Below are 20,962 nucleotides of genomic sequence, written 5' to 3' on the forward strand. Positions count from 1 at the left end.
AGATTCGTGAGAGATGATGCTGTACTCTGGTCACGAAGAAGAAAATGCTCCGCACATTCAGGGAGTTGCAATGACACAGTCCAAAGTAGCACATCAAGCATTTATTGGATGAAAATCTCATGGATCCAGAACCATCACAATACTCTTCAAAACAAAGGAGGGAATCACACTGAATGTTATCCAGTGCTATACACCCACCAATGATAACAATGATGACGATAAAGATCAATTTTATGAGAGGCTGCAGTCTATCGAAGAGAAACGCTCAGGAAACGACCTGACCATCGTGATGGGAGATCTAAATGCCAAAGTCGGAATGGACAACACCGGATATGAAGACACCATGAGACGACATGAACTGGGAGAGAGAAATGAAAATGGGAAGAGATTTGCAAATCTATGTGCGTTCAGCAAATTGGTTATAGGCGGCACAATATCCCCACACAAACACATACATAAAGCTACATGGATCTCGCCGCACCACACCACAGTGAACCAGATAGATCATATTTGTATCAAATAAAAATTCAAAAGGACAATGGAAGATGTGAGAACCAGGAGAGGAGCTGACATAGCTTCAGATCATCACCTGGTTGTGGCCAACATGAGACTGAAGCTAAAGAAACACTGGATAACTGGACAAACAGCATTACAAAGGTTCAATACAGCCTTCCTTCGAGATACTAACAAACTCAACGAATTCAAGATAACTTTCAACAAAAGGTTCCATGTTTTACAGGATCTACTGAAAGAACAAGAAACTACGGTGGAGGACAACTGGAAAGGGATCAAAGAAGCACTAACTTCAACTTGTCAGGAGGTTGTGGGTAGCAAGAAGCATCATCATAATGAATAGATCTCTATCGAAACCCTGGACAAGATTCAAGAAAGGAAGAACAAGAAGACAGTAACTAACAACAGTCGAACATGAGTAGAGAAAATCAAGGCGCAAGCAGAGTACGCAGAAGCAAACAAGGAAGTGAAGAAAAGCATTATAGGCGACAAGCAGAAATACATGGGAGAACTAGCAACGACGGCGGAAAAAGCTGCAGGAGAAGGGAATATGAGACAGCTATATGAAATAACGAAGAAACTGGCAGGGAAATATGGTAAACAAGAGAGACCAGTCAAGGACAGAGAAGGCAAGCCAATCTCTGAGATTCAAGAACAGAGGAAAAGGTATATAGAATACTTCGAGGAACTGCTGAATAGACCAGCTCCACTGAATCCATCGGACATCGAAGCAGCACACACAAACCTTCCCATAGCTGTCACTCTACCAACGATCGAAGAAATCAAGAGTGGGGAAGCAACAGGACCTGACAATATACCAGCTGAAGCACTAAATTCAGACATACAAGTAACTGCAAACATGCTTCACCCTCTATTCAGGAAGATTTAGGAGGAAGAACAAGTGCCGACAGATTGGGATATCTCATCAATTTACCAAAGAAAGGAGATCTAAGCAAATGTGAGAACTACAAAGGCATCACATTACTGTCAGTACCAGGAAAGGTTTTCAATGGAGTGCTGCTGGACCGGATGGAAAACTCAGTAGACCCCCAGCTTCGAAATCAACAGGCTGGATTCCGTAAGGATCGGCCGTGAGCAGATCAAATTGCGACACTATGGATCATCGTTAAACAATCAATTAAGTGGAACTCGTCATTGTACATCAATTGCCTTGACTATGAGAAAGAATTTCACAGTATGGATAGAAAAACCTTATGGAACCTTCTCTGACACTATGGTGTACCTGAAAAAATCGTCAACATCATACGCAATTCATAGGACGGACTACGATGCAAAGTTGTGCATGGAGGACAACTGAAAGACACGTTTCAAGTGTAGTAAGCCCATTCAACTATTGTATTATTTGTCGACTCCCACACTCCCACACTCGTTTCCTTGTGTGCTGGCTTTCCGCACCCTTGGGGATTTACTAATCTTTACCAATCAACTATCTATATAACTGGTGTTCAGGACTTTGAATAATCTCGAGTAGATCCATAAGTCTACTATGAGATTTAGCCTGCGTTAAATACGCAGTTGACGGGATTCTATTTATTACAGTCAGATATCTAGGAAACTAACCACTAAAAAAAGTAAGCACGAGAGTCAGATAAGGCTGCTTACTCTCGCCCTTTCTCTTTCTTCAGGTGGCTTACAGGATTATGAAAACCACCGCATCTGATGGGAAACATGAAATACAATAGACAGCTTGGATGCAAGTAGACGATGACCTAGCTCTTCTATACTATACAGAGCAAAAGATGCAGATGAAGGTATTTAGTGTAGCAGCAGCCTCTGGAGCTGTAGGCCTCAACATACACAAGGGGAAAAGTAAGATCTTAAAATACAACACAGAGGGCATCAACGCAATCACACTTGATGGAGAAGCTCTGGCAGATATGGAATCTCACGTACCTGGACATCATCACTAATGAACAAGGAGGATGTGATGCAGACATAAAAGCAAGGGTTAGCAAAACAAGGACCGCATTCCTATAGTTGAAGAAAATATGGGACTTAAAACAACCGTCAGCCAACGTCAAATTCATAATCTTCAATACGAACATCAAGACAGTTCTACTGTACGAGCTGAAACTTAGAGACCTACTACAACCATCATCAAAAAAGTATAGGTATTTATAAACAATTATTAACGCAAGATAATCAATGTCCGTTGGCCGGATACCATCAGCAACAGCCTACTGTGGAAAGAACAAAACAGCTCCCAGATAAAGATGAAATTAGGAAGATACTGGAAGTGAATAGGACATCCATTACAGAAATCACCGAACTGCATCACGAGGCAAGCGCCAACTTGGAATCCTAAAGGCAGATTGCAAAGAGGAAGACCAAAGAACACAGTGAGCCGAGATTTAAAAGCAGACATCAGAAGAATGGATAGCGACTGGAAACAACAGGAAAGGAGAGACCAGGAAAAGGTTGGTTAGCGAATCTTAGTCGGCGGCTGATGTCCCACCAGGTGTAACATGTGTATGTAGAGTGTAATTCCTGTCAAATTACTAATGTTCATTATTTTCAAGTTGATTATCATATTTTTTAGCTTCATACTGACTTCTAATCAATCGTGAGCTGTACTAAACTTATTTTTCCAAAGATAATCTCTCTTTGCCTAACGGTGAACACTTCTATTGCTGGTTTAAATGTCTTTTTACTCTGAATGTTTAATATCGACTTCAGTTATGAATCGTTGTGCTGAACGCTCGGTCTGAGTAATTCATTAACAAAGTTGCCTTTTTACTGAGGATCTCCGTGAATATTTAGTTCAGAAAGCAAGAATGCTGATAAAAATGAAATTTTCAAAGTACCTAATGGTTTAATGTTTTGGAATAAACTTCAAGACATAATAATCCAGGCTACTTATTTTCAAAGTAAGTAGTAAAATAATTTTGCTAATTGATTATTAATATTTACTCACTACGAAATGCAATACAGGTGGTAAAACGAGAACAAGCCAAGGAAGAACGCAAAGCAGAAATTGAAGCGATAGCCAATAGAAATAAACTAATTCAACTGGAAGAAATTTTTTTCCAAGATTACGCAAGCAGAGTAAGTTTGTTAGAAAGAACACAGAAGCAGACCCTTGTTAGTTTAACCAATAAGAATACTGGGAAGTCAAACAACCGCCTCTTCGGGGGTGTATATCCACATATCTCTACATCTGACAATGATTATTGTTAAAAATCTTCTAAAATAGTGTGTTATGGCTCAATGCGGATGGTAAAGCATACAAAATAGGGTGTAGATCAGTCCGTTAAATGCGTAGCATAATATATACTATGACGGTCAATGAAACAATCATATACTTTCAATTAACTTAAGGTAAAGTATTACAAAATGTCCAGCGACTCACAAATAATATGCTGAAACGTTCAAAATTGGTTATAGCCTTTTTTAACTTACAAAAGACGCAACCTACAAATTTGATTTAGGGAGTGTGGGCAACAAATATCACTTAAAATTAATTTAATACATCTCGTTTGAAAATGTTGATTAACTTATTTTCCTCTCATGATAAAACGAGCGTACAGTAACAATATACTCGAATGTGACCGGCCCCAAAATGAGTTTTCGGAAGCTCTGTCAAGAAGTGCAGATCAACTGAGTGAGTCACGTCGTAAGTAAATCATTAACTTTCCCATGAGAAGTTGAAAATGTGCGCTGCAAAATCCGCATCATTCGTTAGTAAATAACTCTGAAAAACAAATCCGTAGGATATGAAACTAAGTCTATTGGAGAATAATTCCACACTGCTTGTAATGATAAATAACCTACACCAATAGTTAATATACCATAATGTTAATTATGTCCATAACTAACCAATAATATCGAATGACATTATATTCCTGTTATATTAGTGTGACTGATAATTTTTATTCATTTCTATAAGACATACAATGCTGGTCGAAAGAGATTAAGTTTAAAGCCAAGTTTTCCTTGTAACGACCATAGCTTTCACATAGACTCTGGGTTCGCCAGTATTGCGTTGACAGTTCTAGTAGAATATCTGTAGGGCAAATTAAATCCTACACATGATGTTAGGGAAAAATGAGCATCTGTTCATAAACTCTGAAACGTCCTTACCCCAATATACTATCTCGTATGCAGTTAGAGGTACGAGGACGATTGTCAGCATCCGGTAGCCCAGATCATGAAAAAAATAATTACTCACAATCTGTTAAGAAGTTGAGCTACTTGTAATCTCGGCAACCTTGAGAGTGCGACCATACCGCCCTATGGGAAACCGCATGAGATCAACCATACACGCCTTTTTAGGATTATTTTTCGATGCGTTACCTCTGTAATTTGTAGATATGTGCAGAGATGAAAACCCGCAGCCCAATGTATAATGCAGTATTTTTAGGTCCAAAATTTTCTAGCCCACTCCTTGGATTGTTAGAAGGTATCACTGTCGAAAGAATCCTGGTTATCTAGGAGAAACATTTTACTACCATTGTAGTGAATGAGAACACAGGTGAGGACAACCGATTATGGATTTAGCACAAATTACAAAGTTCCTTGATAAAATACAAAAACCATACTCTGATACTCTATTTGTAAAATGTTCATTGTCTCAGGCTTCATTGTTCCTGGATTTCCATACCAACTGCTTTCTATTTCTGTTCTTCTCTTCTCAATTTTCTGCTGCCAGATATTCTATTCCTTACTCACGACATATACTACTTATGTCGATATAAGTAGCCCACACACCACACCATCACACTCCAGTAAATTCAACAGTAAGACTTTATCAACGGAAATTATGTTTTCTGCCTTACTCTTATCACCATCTAATCGATCATCGTGGCATGATAAAACTTCAAAGAGCGAGTGTTCCAACCAATCTAGACCACCACAGTGGTCAAGCCTGACCATCATATCAAGACAGCAGCTACGGTCGGGAAGATACATGAATGATATATTAGTTTCTAAAATATACTTATAAAAATATGAAATACATGAAATAAACACATCCGCCATTTAAGTAACTAAGTTTTATTCACCACTGAAGAAATTTTTGAGAACCAAAGATAGCTCTCCTATTCTTCCCAGTTCTCGATCATTTTTTAAGCTTATTTTTCGTTGATGACGTAAATAGCTTCTAGTTATTTAGTTATAAACACCGTAAGATCTGACTTAAATCTTCTTAATTCATATAATCATATGACAGAAGCTAACAAAATTAATAACAAGAGAAATAAATGTATTAGTAATGTCTGTGATTAATATATGAGATCATATACGAAGAATATGGTTCGGAAAATAGAAATGAACTCGTTGAATAAGAAGTATGGAACAGTGCGGGAAGTGAAGACAGGAGAAGATGAAGAAAGAATAGGTCGGTATCACTGTGACCAATTTTGAGTCTTCTCATATAAAGTTTCGAAGTACTGATTACAATTAGCCAACAAACCCAAACAAATAATTTAAACTTTCCTTCTTCTTAAAATATAATTGACCCGGTAAATTTTAATATTTTTAGAAAGCATTTATAATTTGTCAATTTAGGATAGTTTTTCCTGTAAATATATTATTTTATGGTCAACTTATTTTAGATCCGCTAATCTACCATTGTAGATATGAAGTTAAGATGTGTGAATTAGGAGTCTTTTTTAATACAAACCATGAACTAGCAAACCACTAGACAACCAATCTGGTAGCAATTTATAGACTTAGTAACTAGACTGATAAAATCTTCATTTAATCTATCGAGTGTATTTTATCTGAATACCTTGTAAATAAGAGATAAACGTTATCTTCGTCACTCCAACCCCTCGCACACCTCTTTACAATGTAGTCAATAATACAGATAATGAAGGCCCAGACAACTGATACCAAGACTATTCAGAAAATTATTTATTTTTCATTTATTTAATCACATATATATTGGTACAAAGGGCACCGGATACATATGCGCCACACATTTCATTTATTTGCGTGAGGGCTGTGATACTGCCCGGGTTCCTAAACCGAAGCAGGTAGTTTTCTTAGGGGACCACACCCCGAGCCTTTGACCTAAAGGTCTAACCCACAAGGCAGTGGAGCATCGTGAGGAGATGCAGTCCCATGGTTGCCGGTGACCAGCAATAGGTTCATACGCCATTTGTTCCTTCAGGATACTGGAGCCCATGTGCACCATTGGTTTGGAATCAGGGTTTTCCAACTCCCCTAGGTGGACTTTCCGTGTCCACCAACCTGGTTAAAGCGCCGGACATTCGCTTTCCGTCCTCTCAATTTGGTAAGCAACACCCCCGCCACGAGAAGGTAGTGAGTAGGACTTCCCTGGCAGGGGCTATATACGCGTGGCCATGTGAGAGTATTTCGAGAGGGAGAGCGGACTCTCCCCACTCTCGGCCGTACCAGGGCCCACAGTTCAACCATTAATTCTTTATTTATTGTGTTCACTTAATGAGTAAGCTAACGCTGAATATAGTAATCATAAAACATTAATAAACTTTAAACAATCTCATAAGCTGGGTGAATAAAGATATATCATGTGCCTGTGTCCACATTTCATCTTGAAGTTAAACGATAAGTGGTGAATTTTAAAAAACAAGGCACACGGCTAGAGGAAGTCTATTAACAACCTAATCAATATCTAAGTATGCATGCCCCTGTCTGGATTGGAAGGACAATCGTGCATACAAACCCATGATTTGTATACATTATACCTCGATTTAGTAATTAAACTTCACTCCTTACTCCATTCGTCTCATCTGCGTAATAGGTTCAGTATACCGTACAAAATGCAATTATAACTGAGTCGGACTACCAAGAACACTTAGTGTTTTATTGATTTGTTTAATTTCTAACATAAATTCTAGGTAATCAATCACTGTAAAGCAAATGGTCGGAATGTTTATCCTTTGGAAAAAGCAGCCCATACAGGATCAATGACTGGTTTAGGCACCGGTCTACCAGGAAAACCAAGTTTAGTGACTATTAATATGAATCATCCAATTGATGATCAACACAGCAATGATCAATCTACAAGTACGAATGATCAATGTTACAATGAAGAAATGCGTAACAATGTTTCATTAAATGGAAAATTGACAAATAAAAAAATTAATAATACTAACGAGCGTTTAGGATTTGTTTGGTGAATATGTATCTATTTCTTTTGTCGATTTATATTAATCTCTTAAAAACTGAGAGATATGTACTCCTTTACAAAGTTAAATTTATTTACTAGTTGAAGTAAAGATAAGTATATATGGTACTTTTTCACTTTAAATAAATAAACGATGGGACTGGTTAGATTTTGCATTTGAGAATCGAAGTTGAGTGATATTAATAATGATCAGAATAATTGGCTTCTGATTATCTGGTTGTATATGCAAGCCCCGTCACACTTAAGTCGGTTTTGGCGAATGGACAATACTATTGACCCCCTCACAAAAAGTGTGTTTGTGCATCAAGGCCGAGATTATATAGTTAGCCAATCACCGTTGGATGCCAGCTCAGTGGTCTATCGGTTAAGGGCTTCGGCTCGAGACTGGTAGGTCCTGGGTTCGAATCTCGTGAGTGCGGGATCGTGGATGCGCACTGCTGAGGAGTCCCATAATAGGACGAAACGGCCGTCCAGGTTTTCCATGGTGGTCTAGCTTCAATTGACTCATGATTTCAACTTGAAAAATACTGAAATCTCCACAAATCTGTTACGTCTGTAAGTTGTAGTTTTTCCCCGTCGCCACTGTTACGTCTGGCCGATTGTGAACGCTATATTTGCTTCCCTAAACTAGTTCCGTATCCCCGAGCTAGAACTATACAGCAACTTGAAGACCAGAGAAAAGGCATAGAGCATGAGGGAAGCGCTTTACTACAGGATTCATTTATGTACAGAAAATACAGGGGTATTATAGTAATTAAGAGACCTTGAGTTTCCATAGTAGCAGTGTGTTAAACAGCCAATCAGGATCTCGTTATTTTAGTAGCATAGCTTCTAATTAATCGCTGATTGGTTGGGGCTCTTTATGAACCTCTGGAGGCTCTGATAGAGTTTACTGTAAGCCGACTTAACAAAATCCCCTTCTGATAATTAATACAATCAGAAGTAGCCAAATGGGAAGGTCACTTGCTGACAATCTGAAGTAGCCGGAAGGACAACTGAATATCATTCGCAAGGAAATGGATTCCTTTTCTAAGGGGTAGAAATGTATGCATATAAATGAGCATTTATTTCATACTATTCAGTAGTTTAATAGACTATTTCTCCCACTCGTCTTTTCGCTCAAGTAATCTATTTGAGGGGTTAGCGCGTAGCCGGTTGTGTATTAGTTTCAGATCTCGGACATCATCCACCACAACACTTTAATAAGAGAACGCCATCATTAGCGATTACAAAGATAAGGACAAGCCATTTTGTACGATGACATACTTGAGTACTATAAGTCTGTTAAGTTCATTGTCCTGGTTTAGTCATCAGTGGATTGGCCAACCAGACATTCAAAATAAGGAGATTAAGAATGTGCAGTAAGCTTTACTTTGCAAGCCAAATAAATATATATATAATAATGGTATTGTGCAGACAAAGATACATGGTCAGTAAATAATCTATCAACTCACAGTAAGCCCGCCAGCATTTTCACTAAGCACTTACCTCGTGTTTTTAGAAGTAGTATTTGGTGTATAAGGTTTGGTAGCAACATTATATCCGTTTGAACTGTACCAGAATATCAAAGTCACCATTTTTCATTGAAAAAACACTAACTAGGCTCAGGACTCATCATTGTAATGATGCAGTTTATGAGGGTAAGATTCAATCCGTTAAATTACTTTCATTAAGACAACAAAATGATCCGGAATCAGGATACAATCCTGGTGAGAAGACCATCAATATTGTTGTAGTCACACGATCAACAGATTGAGTAGATCCCCAGTTTCTAAAACCTATCAATAATGCACACCAGAGAGAGTGTTCAAGCATATATTATCGCTACTAGGACTTTCAACTCAAGTGAGCTACCAGGTCATAACGACACTCAGTTTATAAATCTCAACAGATACACTACATAACATGTTGATTTTATAGGATTTGTAGCGAAATAAACTTTATAAATGGTAAAACATTTAACACAATTAACAAGCAGGCGTCTAATAGCACAGTCTGAACTTCAATTAATTTGAGATACTACGCGACGACTACTCAATCTAATCGGTGATATCTGTCCCACTTCCGACATGTCTGAACCCATCAGTCACGACTTTTCACTACAGTTTCAGGAGTATCTTGAAGCCACAATTAATTTTGCTATTACAGTTTAGTTAAAAGGGTTCTGTAAAAATTAATTTGTTTTGTAGGTTTTTCTTTGTCACAAAGTGACCTCACTCAGGGTATCATTGGAATTCAGTACCCTATGAGGCCGTAGGTGCCCATTACTGAGTAGTCTCACACTAGGATGGAAAAGCTGTCCATCGCTCTCTGATTTTCAATGGTACATTGATTGAAACCAAACTGTAATGAATGCAACTTATAAATACAAAACTCACCAGCAGATAGATAACCCATTTTCGTATTTCTCTTGACTTTTTCTAGCAATTTCCACTTTTTGTATTGCTACTTATGTGTCGACAACAAGATAAAAATAATTACAAATCATAACTGTCACGTTTACTACATTGCTCTTAATAGACTTGTACATCCAATCTGTGGCTACCAGTAAAGTTTATCAAGATTTTTACACTAGATGCTATGCAAACAGTGATTTAACTCAATATGCTATCCTCTCTCGGATAATAGCTGAGCTATTTCTGAAGAGTACTATAAATATAATCATCTGTGAACCAAAATTTCCTAATCTGGTGTCTAGTGATAGTGCCCAAATGTCCAAACCGAATCAGCCGGGGTGGGGTTCAAACCTATAACCCAATAGTTGGAAGTTGATTACATTAGGCCACAGCGTTCAATGCAAACTTTCTTTATACAGTGTATAATAAACCAGAAAATATGTAAATCGACACTTATCCGTACGGAAATTTCGATGACCTGTAATATATACACGTAAATCGTATGTAGAAAGGACAGCAATCAAATCAAACTCCTGTTTTAGTTTCATACTTGGAGAAAATTATCAATAAAATCCATGTATCTATCTAAAGAACTAATAGAGTAACGGATATATAAATCAATAAGATCTGATTAACGCTATCTAATATAACTGAACTATAAGGGTGACGTTGAGCAACGCTCTAGATGACCTTGGAACCGTTATGACCCATTAGGCCAATCAGGAGATAGCCAACATAAATGAGTGACTTATGATATCAAAACTGGGATCTACGGGTTAGGATATAGGGTTTAACATTTAAGACCACGATTAAACTCATGAAGCAAAAGAAAAAAAAGCAATGGTCTCAACAGTAAATTTGTATTTGATCTAGTACATATTTAACTACAATTCAAATTATCAGTCCTTTAAAAATAAGAAGTGCTTCCAAACACCCGCCACCAGCACAACTTAAGAGTAACGATATCGGACTTTACGCCTCAAATCTTTATCGCAATCAGCAACATGAGCATAGAACTCATTAATATCCGGATCACACCATAAACCTCGAGGGTTATGATAAACCGGGTAGTCAAACCAATGACCAATTTTCCAGCCTGCAACATCACCCATTAAATTCTGTTCGTATTCGCGGTTTTTTCGTAATTGTTTCAAGTATAATCGCTCTTGTTCAGCTATAATGAAAGGAGCAAGAGCAATCCGACATTCTTGATCTTCTCTATTAATTTTAGTTTGTTTTCCTTTCATATATTTCAGAACTTTAAGGCCCACATATGTTGAGGTATACAATGCACCAAGTGTTATAAGACCTTAGTAGTAATAGAAATGCATTCATAAAAAGGTTGGTTTAGTGGTTTATTATCAAAAAAAGGTGTTTAAAATGAGCCAAAATGACTTATAATGTGAATATGTATTCCTTTGTTGAATTAGGAAGCAACTAGGAACACTGAACTATACAGCATACTAAAATAATTGTGATACAAAATTAAGGATTATATATATGTAATTTGACAGACTAGATCAGTCAGAAATCGGCCAAATGATAAATGCACGTGTTTGACTAAGAAATGGCTTTCATCTTGTAGCTCGTTTTGTCAAACTTACTGAAGTACAACAACAGTGAGTTGTTCCCTTTAGATAACCAGGATTTGTAACAATAATATCCTTCCATAATGAAAAGAGCAGATGAAACAAGTTTAATTCTAAGAACACCACATTACATCCTGTCCTATAGATTCTCATTGCCGGCTGTAATATTTGAAAGTACAGAGCTAAATAATCAGAAACTACTTTCAGGAAGGACGTTCGGACTAGCCTGAAACAGTTGTCTTTTGATCGATCTAGTCATTTTTACAGGTCGTCAAGATCACACCTAACGCAGTTGCATTCGTCAGGTCCTTCAAAAATGAAACTCTGTTAGACAAGTATGTTCATTATTACAAAGTATAGTGTGATAGTCCACGGCCATAAAGTGATGTTAAATATGATAGTTTCGTAGAATTTAGACAGGACTTTGATAAAATCTATCATATATGACTTATAGTCTTGAAAGTTTGGTTTGACGATGATGCTTAGGATGAGATTAAAGGGTTCATATACGGAATAGCAAAAATAAATAAGACATTGTTTGTAAGTCTTAAATCTTACACATTATCCAAATTATTTTAAATGTTAATACTTAAGAAATAGATTTGGTAAAATTAATGAAACTAATTAGTCATAGCGACCACTAATTGTTGCTTTAAATTAATGAGAAGAAATTACAAATTATTATTATGGATGATTAAAACATAATGGGATCTTATAAGTTTTGTGAAAGCTTTAATAAGAATAGGCTGGTGATATCATGAGCCACTAAGCTAAGAAATATTAAATACTGAATTCTAAAGGCATCCATGCTTAAGAACTGTTATAACGCTCAAGTTTCTTTGTATACACGTATAGGACGTTAATTTACCTCAGACGAATATCTACACTAGATTCCCTCACAATGTCTACTCTACAGGACTTCAACACAACTCAGATCAAGGACACTTGATTAGCCTAACTAGAACGTAAATATATTTGCACACCAAAAACCGATACAATTCAGCAACAATCAATGACAATAATAGGGATAAGGGAATATATGACTCATCTGATGCCTATCAGACTATCTACAAGTCTGACTAAGCAAACAACTAATCATTATCATTCTAGCACACACACATCAACAACATTAGTACATTTTAACTTGCACTAAGTATGTGATAACCAGACATAAGTGCTGGTGGTGGAGTGAGTGATGAGATCGATGCACGTATAGTGAAAGCCAGAGCGGCTTATGCCAATCTGGGCCATCTTTGGCGCCTTCATGATGTTAGTCTGGCTGTAAAAGGTCGGATCTACAGCGCGTCGGTGAGAGCAGTTTTGCTCTATGCTTGTGAAACCTGGCCTATCCGAGTTGAGGATATTAGACGACTCTCTGTGTTCGATCATCGTTGTCTCCGAAGGATTGCTGACATCCAGTGGCAACACCATGTTAGTAATGCAGAGGTTCGGCATCGTGTGTTCGGGCGCAGAGACGATAATCCAATTGGTGTCACCATCTTGAAACACCGACTTCGGTGGCTTGGACATGTTTTACGAATGTCGTCCCAGAGAATCCCACGTCGTGCACTACTTGCCGACGCTTGGACTGGTTGGAAAAAGCGGAGGGGTGGCCAGTGCATGACATGGTGTCGTGATATGAAAGAAAGCTGCAAAGGGCTGGCTTTTGTTGGTCCTTCACGATCCCCTGACTGGGGTCCAGGAGATGGTGCAACACAGTGGCTAGAGACGTTATCAGATATGGCTCAGAATAGAAGCCAGTGGCGATCCCGCTGTAACCTTCTTTTACTTTCTTCATAAAGAGTGGTTATAACTTTCTTAACTGAAAGAGATCTTCTGGGTGTACATTTCAGTTTCCCTCATCAGTACTCTTATTTTTTTTACATATGCATCTTACCCCTTTTCTCTTCCTATTCTCATTGTTTCGTGTGGCGCATATAAATTTGGTGCCCCCTTGTACCAATATTTGTGTTTGAATAAATAAATAAATAAAATTATAAGTATCTGCTCTAGATTGGCACTTATGAATTTCTTGAAACTTTTGACATGACGTCTAAAATATCAAACAACTTGGCAACTTCAGACATTATCAATCGCATTCTAGATTGAAAGGTAGTGACGGTCAAGATGGATGTTTTAAACAGTAATTTAGGTCAACAGTAAGACGTAACTTCTAAATGAAAAACACCCACCGTGATTACATTCTTTAGCAATATTTATCATTTTCGTTTACTCTTAACCTATAATTTTCCTCTATGATCCCGTTAAAATATTGTCATTTTACTTCATATTGTACTTTCTTCGTGTTCTGTTGCACTAAGCATTTTCATTCCAAACAAAATAAGCCTGGTGACGCCGGAGAAGCCCAAAAAATAGTTTAAGAGTTAGTTGACTCAACGCTGGATTAAACTTTTCTCTTCGTACAGGACAGTCGACCAGTGATATTGGCTTCTCTAATACATCCACCGAAAAAAATTTGAGTTTGTGGAAACACAACAAAAGTCAATGAGCTAGTTGATCTGGAACTCAAAGCTAGAGACAGTTGACAAGTGTTAACTAATTAATTAATTTATTTGAACACATAAATATTGGTACAAGATGGCACCAGATATATATGACAAGTGTTAACAATCAGAATGAACATATGAAATGCTAATTTTGGTGTAAAGAAGCACATAGGATAACAGTAAAGATGTAGGCAAACCAGTAGAAGTGGAATATACTGTGCTTTCTCCGATACATTATTCACAATTTTACTTTCCTGTTGTGAAAGTATATATCACATGCTAGCTATTAAATCCGTTAGTTGTGGGAAAAATCAGGTAAGAGTAATAAATATGAGTACATCAAAAATGACATACCGTGTACATAGCCTTTTGGCATCTTTCTGGAGACATCGATTGGAGCGAAACCTCCGGGAGGAGGCATTTCTTGTTTGTAACCAGGCATTATTTAGCTACTTAATCAAGGCTTTTTGAAAGTCAACCAAGTCACCTGGTTACGAAATGCCTATCAGGAAAGAAAAGTTAATATGTAGATTGACATCGAAATGTTAACATCAAACTAATAATACAAGCCCAACTATTGACCACAATGTAATAAATGAATGGCGTACCAGAAAAACATGATAAAGGTAATAAAAGTAAATAACATTAAGTTATTGTTACTGTCGTCCTAACTGTTTATATTTGGAAATGGAAAACACTGAAACTTCCACAACGCAGTGACAACATGGAAGACTGGTACAAACTAAGACTTATCGACAATCCAAAAACACATCTCCAAAATATATTGTCCTTAAGCCCAAAATACACTCATTCATATATTGATTTTACACACACAATGATCAGCTAATAAATAGTATATATAAGAACATACAGTTACTACAAAAACATATATGTAGCTCATATTGAATCAATACAACGAATAGAATAGTCACACTGGACAAATTTCATAATGAATTGATACGAAAAATAGTGAAATGAAGTAATACCACCTTTTTGTCCCGTCATAACGGTTTTCAAGTGTAAATAGGATGAAAATACTTGTTAGTTGTACGAATGATTACGTCATAGTGTATTATAAACTAACAAGTATAAGTTTACCGATAAATTTAACTCGTTTTATATTGTATAAAAACATATCTCTATGAACACAACAATCCTGATACTATTGTATAACACCCAATGACAAAATTATCTATGGACATCGGGCATAGTTTTATTTTCTTTTCTAAAGACATGGCGCGATGAATACATAGAAATATATGTTGAAGCGTGTACCAAGTGAATGCCAAACATGAAGACCTTGGACAACTTGTGAACTATGTAAAATAACCATACGCATTTACTTTCCAATATACCTATGTACCTATTTATATTCGATAATTTTGATGTTTGATTATAATTCCTTGAAAAAGCTTGGACCAGATTGCCAGGCGAAACGTTGGATTTAATTAAAATTCATCCGCTGAGATTTTACAAATATATTATTCCTATTTCCAATATATTATTTGCAAAAGATTGTAAAGGTATATGTATTCACTAGCTAGTAAACAGAGTAGAAAGCTGCAAGGTCGTTTACAGCTTCTCTAAGGGCTACTTACAACAAAAGACAGAATATGCGGTACAGCAGAGTAGCTAATGTATGTATGTATGTATATGGTACCGAGGGTTAGTGAGGATGAAGGTCAGTCAATCAGTCAGCTACAACGTAGGACCAGGCACATATATGCATCGGTCCAAGTTGCCATACCTCGTCGTTAGCACAACAAGATCAACACCGAATTCATAGTAGTTAATTTAGTGGTGGTAATATATAAAAGAAAGGTTGTATATAAGGATATAGTTTAGGAAAGAAGACAGATATGAAACAATTTTAACCTCAATGTTTAAGGGAAGATAAAGAGTGCATACACCTGCGCCATTGTGATCGATTTTGAGCCATGAGGATGAAGGGTCCAATTAGCTCTCCGTATTCAGATCACCTAATATTATTACTACGTCAACTGGAACTTGTATTTCTATCTCATTCCAGGAAAGCTAGCAAGCACTTAGTTTCGGGAAAACACCTTAGTTCACATTGGCTCTGTTTCCAAACTACATGAGAGACAACCTTGAGTGTTTGGTCGTGCTAAGTTTCTTACAGCTGAAGAGGTCGGTAAGAATGAGACTATTTCAGATTATCGCTTGGAACCAACGTCTTTCAGAGAACGAAAAACGAATTTTCGGAGTTCTAACTGGGATGGTGGATGGAGGATCCACCTAAGGGAGTTGGAAAACCTTGATTCCAAAGCAACGGTGCACATTATTATTATTATTATTAATGGCTTTATTCAATATCATAATCTGGTACAATATAGAATTCTCAGCACGAGTTATTTCAACAAGTTTTTTTTACCAAAAAAGAAACAAAACAAACAAAAAAACAGAACAAAAATAAAATAAAAAAAAGGTTTAGGAAAATCTGAGTTTATACAAATTATCGAATTTGAGACATGCTTAAGAAGACAGGCTATTTACTAGGTCAACTCTAACAGCCTGTTCGTCACAAAGTAAATTTGCAAGGTAAGGTATTACAGAACTTTTATAGATTTGCTTGCGTGCATGGATTTTAATGTATTTACGTCTCGTTCTACCAGAAGATATACAAGGAGAAAGATATGAATGAAGCGGATGGTTAGTATCTGATAAGATAACACCTGCCAAGAGTTTGGAAGACTTAAGATGTCTATCCACAAGCATATTAACAATGACTTCAAAAGATTCACCACATACCTTGCAAACTGCCTTCAGCACTCTACGCAAAATAGCAAAGTCTTTTCTCAAAAGCCCGGGAAAGAATAATGGAGAACAATATAAAATAATAGGTAATATGCAGGAATTTGCAAATTGTAAGAGTAAATGGCGAGTAATCTCAAAAGCATGCAGCCTCTTTATGTAGTATGTCAAACGGTAAACTTTTTTCGATAACAGTAAAACATGAGAAGACCAAGAAAGATCAGAGGAAAAAGTAACACCAAGATATTTGATCTTCGACACTGTGTTTATTAAGGAGTCTCCAATGGCACAAGCATTATGGGATCCCAACACAGAGTATAGGTTCTGTCCATGTCTCAAGCTAAAGTTAACAGCTTGACATTTAGATGGATTGAGTAAGAGACCATTACCAACAGACCACCTTTCAATACGAGATAAAAACTCATTCATTTCTATAGGATGTAAGGAGGTAGAAATTGGCATACATACAGTGAGGTCGTCCGCATGTTTTACAAAAGTTTTCTGTGGAAGATGGCAGATCATGCAAAAAGAAAAAGAGCAGAGGTGAAAGAACAGCTCCTTGTGGCACACCTACAGTAGACAGTAGAGATGTTGAACACTTTCCTTCAAATACAGTGTACTGTTCTCTTCCAGAAAGGTAGGAACGTAGCCAATTGGTTATCCAGCTGTCAGTGTCGATGCTGATCAGCTTGTTAAGTAAGAGGTGTCTTGGAATAGAATCAAAAGCAGAAGTAAAGTTCAGGAAAGCGCATCGAACATACTTTTTACCCTTTTCCAACCCGAACACTATAGTGTGATACAGAACAGCAACAGCATCTAAAGTGCTTCTTTTGCATTTGTAAGCAAACTGATATGGATCACAGTGCTCTTTTATTGCAGGTTGAAGTGGTTGTATCAGTAATTTTTTCATTATTTTGAGGAAAGGTGAGGTTATTGTTATGGGTCTAAGTTTCGCATTTTTATCACCAGAAGCTTTCTTAGGTGATAAAAATGCGAAACTTAGACCCATAGCAATAACCTCACATGGGCTCCAAGATCATAACGAAACAAATGGCTTATGAACTGATTGTTGGTCACCGGCTACCATGGGACTGCATCTCATTACGTTGCGCCACTGCCTCGTGGACTAGACCTTTATGTCGAAGGCTACGAGTTTGGCCTCCTATGAAAACCACCTGCTTCGGTCTGGGCACCCGGAAACAGTATCATAGGCCTCACACAAATCGAGTCATTTATGTGGCGCATATTTGTTTTGTGCCTCCTTGTACTAACGTTTATGTGTTTAAATAAATAACCGTACGACACGACGTGCCAGACTAATCAATATCCCCAAATACTTTGTAGTTTACTGACTTTCTGTTAATAATTGTAAAGGTATTGCGAACTGTACACCAAACATGCTTATTGGACACTATTTGTCATATATATATATATATATTCATATACGTTTTAGAAAAATAATATACCAAGTAATTATATATGGTTAATACATTACTAACGAGTGGGAGGACTGGACACTCAGGGTGCCAGCAAGCCAACAAAAATCCTACCAGGTGTTACACTGAATTCATATGCCTTAAGTCTGTTTTTGTCAACAAACAAAAAGTCAGTATGTAAAGTCTGATTACAGTAATCCTAGTAAAGCGACCCTGAAATCAGACGTCCCTCCTATAAGTGAAGACCTTAAATTTTCAGTACCTATGTGACACCCTAGGGTATTGTTTTCAGCTCCTACCTAGATATGGAGAAACTGATATGAAACTTTGACTGCCCCTAGTGTGAAGTAGTATATAAGTCATTAGAAATTTTTGGCGGCAAACAAACCCCGAAAATCAATATCTCTGTAAGTGTTCGACATTGGATGATGACCACATGAGTTTTAATGGACTCATTTAGCTGAAAGCGCTCGGTCATGCATCCGCACTGGATCACGTTTCAGAACGGCGTGCGCAACATCTCCTGCGATCATTAGCCAGATTAGATCAGTCACTTATCGATATATTGATAACCCATGAAATATATCTTCCAACCTCCTCGCTTCTGACTTTGATTTCACTGGGTGGGCGCGATTCATTCATAGGTGTTACTGTTAAGGTGTTGTCAAACTACAATATATGTGGTATCTTCAGAGGTGAGACCGACGTGCTCTGGCACACAGACCAATAAACTGTGAGTCTGTTCCTTTTTGGAACTTCATAAATCATTGCATTGCTTTACTTATATAAATATATATATGTATATATATATATATATAGTGATATATTTTTCGTATTTTGGGATAAATTTTTCCTCGTTCATTTCTATACTTTAAATTCTCCATGACAGATCAGACTCCCAAGCTCCTTAAGATCAAGACTCTTACACCATCCACGTTTCAATTAATGTCTTTTTGGCCAGACAATATGGAAGTCTGGTTGTGCTACGCAGAAGCGAACTTCTGCGAGCACTGCATCACTGATTCACGCGCACAGCTCCTCGCGGTTGTTAAGGCACTACCACGCGATTTCAACAGGTACGTAACACCTAGTATGTTTACTAGTGATGTTTCTGAACCTTACGAAACGCTGAAGCGATCGATTCTGAGACGCGGAGAGCTAACCGATCGACAAAGATCAGACCAACTACTCAATAACATCAACCTGCAACATGATCCCGCCACAGACATGTTGCTAAAGATGAGAGAAGTTATTGGCCAAAGAACTTTCGATAATGGTCTATTCAAACAAGTGTTCTTATCTGAAATTTTTCTCAAGCAGGTGCAAACAGTTCTCGTCTCGTTCCAAAACAACGCCGTAGACGAGCTGGCTGTATCTGCTGACCGCATCCTCGAGATCACGAAGTCCTCTAACGCCGAGTTTTTTTCAGTCAATGAAAAACCTCAAACGACCCAGAATGACATTACGCAGTTATGTCATACACTTACACGTTATCTAAAATTTCGTGATGACCGTGAACAGTCACATACTCTGCGAAGAAGCCCCTTACGTAGGCGATCTGTCTCCAGACGACGAGAGACGGATAACCTCGACTGGTGCTGGTATCATAACGAGTATGGAAAGTCTTCCAGAAATTGCAGAAAACTCTGCAATTACCCGAACTCCAAGTCGACCGCCACGAAAAACAATTCGGGAAACTTCGAAGCCGGCAGTTATTCAAGGCAACGGTAGTCGGCAAACATTTGCGTCTGTTATACATCACAGATGTGATCACGAAAGTTCGCTACCTCGTTGATACTGGTGCAGAAGTTAGCGTTCTTCCCGCATTTTCCAACGATCTGCTTCATGAATCTGTTTTAAACTTACAGGCGGCAAATGGAAAGCTATTGGCCACATATGGTAAAAGGTACGTTTACCTTAACGTGGGCTAACGCGAACCCATTCACTGGATCTTCGTCGTGCAGATGTTTCTATGTCAATCATTGGTACGGGCCTGTTACAACATCATAACCTACTTATTAATACGCGCGGACGGAGCTAGTAGACGGAAACACTAAGTTACCTGTTTGAGTAACTTTTTTTCGGGTTGCGAATTATCTCCAGTCACAATTAGACACACCATAGACCCATTAGATCAACCATTACTCCATAAGTACTCTGGAATATACCAACCGCAACCGAAATAGCTGTGTGTAACCAGCAATGTTACACATCACGACTACAGGACCACCTGTATTCTCACAAGCACGCTGATTGGCTTCCGAAAAGCTGAGGTTGGCTAAAAACAAATTTGACCATATGACAGAGTTAGGGATCATTCGACTGTCAAATAGCCCATGAGCATCTTCTTTGCGCATGGTCCCTAAAAAGGATAGCAACGATTGGCGTGCAGCTGGTGACTATCGGCGTTTGAATGCAAAACCCATTTGATCGTTGCCTGTCGCCTCACAATCACGATTTGACAGCTACCATGAAAGGCACAACTGTCTTTTCGAAAATCGGCTTGGTTGAAGCCTATAATCAGATCCCTATGGCTACTGACGATATTTCAGAAACCGCTATCATCATTCCCCTTGGACTCGTCAACGAATTTTTGCAAATGCCTTTCGGCCTGAGA

General features: G+C 37.8%; 2 protein-coding genes across 2 annotated transcripts in view; one reads left to right on the plus strand and one right to left on the minus strand.

The window, feature by feature from the left end:
• Window positions 1-7,953, plus strand: part of Smp_124570 (leucine zipper protein, putative) — a gene marked incomplete at its 5' end in the record, with an annotated part of 30,002 nt that extends 22,049 nt beyond the window's left edge. The window contains 2 exons of the mRNA XM_018790713.1: window positions 3,466-3,579; window positions 7,356-7,953. Of these exons, the coding sequence (XP_018645956.1) occupies window positions 3,466-3,579; window positions 7,356-7,637 (396 nt within the window). The 3' untranslated portion in view covers window positions 7,638-7,953. The remainder of the gene's footprint in view (window positions 1-3,465; window positions 3,580-7,355) is intronic.
• Window positions 7,954-10,866: 2,913 nt separating this feature from the next.
• Window positions 10,867-18,574, minus strand: Smp_004550.1 (hypothetical protein). Its single transcript, XM_018790714.1, has 3 exons — window positions 18,538-18,574; window positions 14,492-14,639; window positions 10,867-11,350 (listed from the first exon to the last, which is right to left on the minus strand). The coding sequence occupies exons 2-3, from the start codon at window positions 14,577-14,579 to the stop codon at window positions 10,992-10,994; spliced, it is 447 nt and encodes a 148-aa protein (XP_018645957.1). The 5' UTR covers window positions 14,580-14,639; window positions 18,538-18,574; the 3' UTR covers window positions 10,867-10,991.
• Window positions 18,575-20,962: the final 2,388 nt, after the last annotated feature.

Source organism: Schistosoma mansoni (assembly GCF_000237925.1).
Source record: "Schistosoma mansoni, WGS project CABG00000000 data, supercontig 0037, strain Puerto Rico, whole genome shotgun sequence".
Lineage (NCBI taxonomy): Eukaryota > Metazoa > Platyhelminthes > Trematoda > Strigeidida > Schistosomatidae > Schistosoma > Schistosoma mansoni.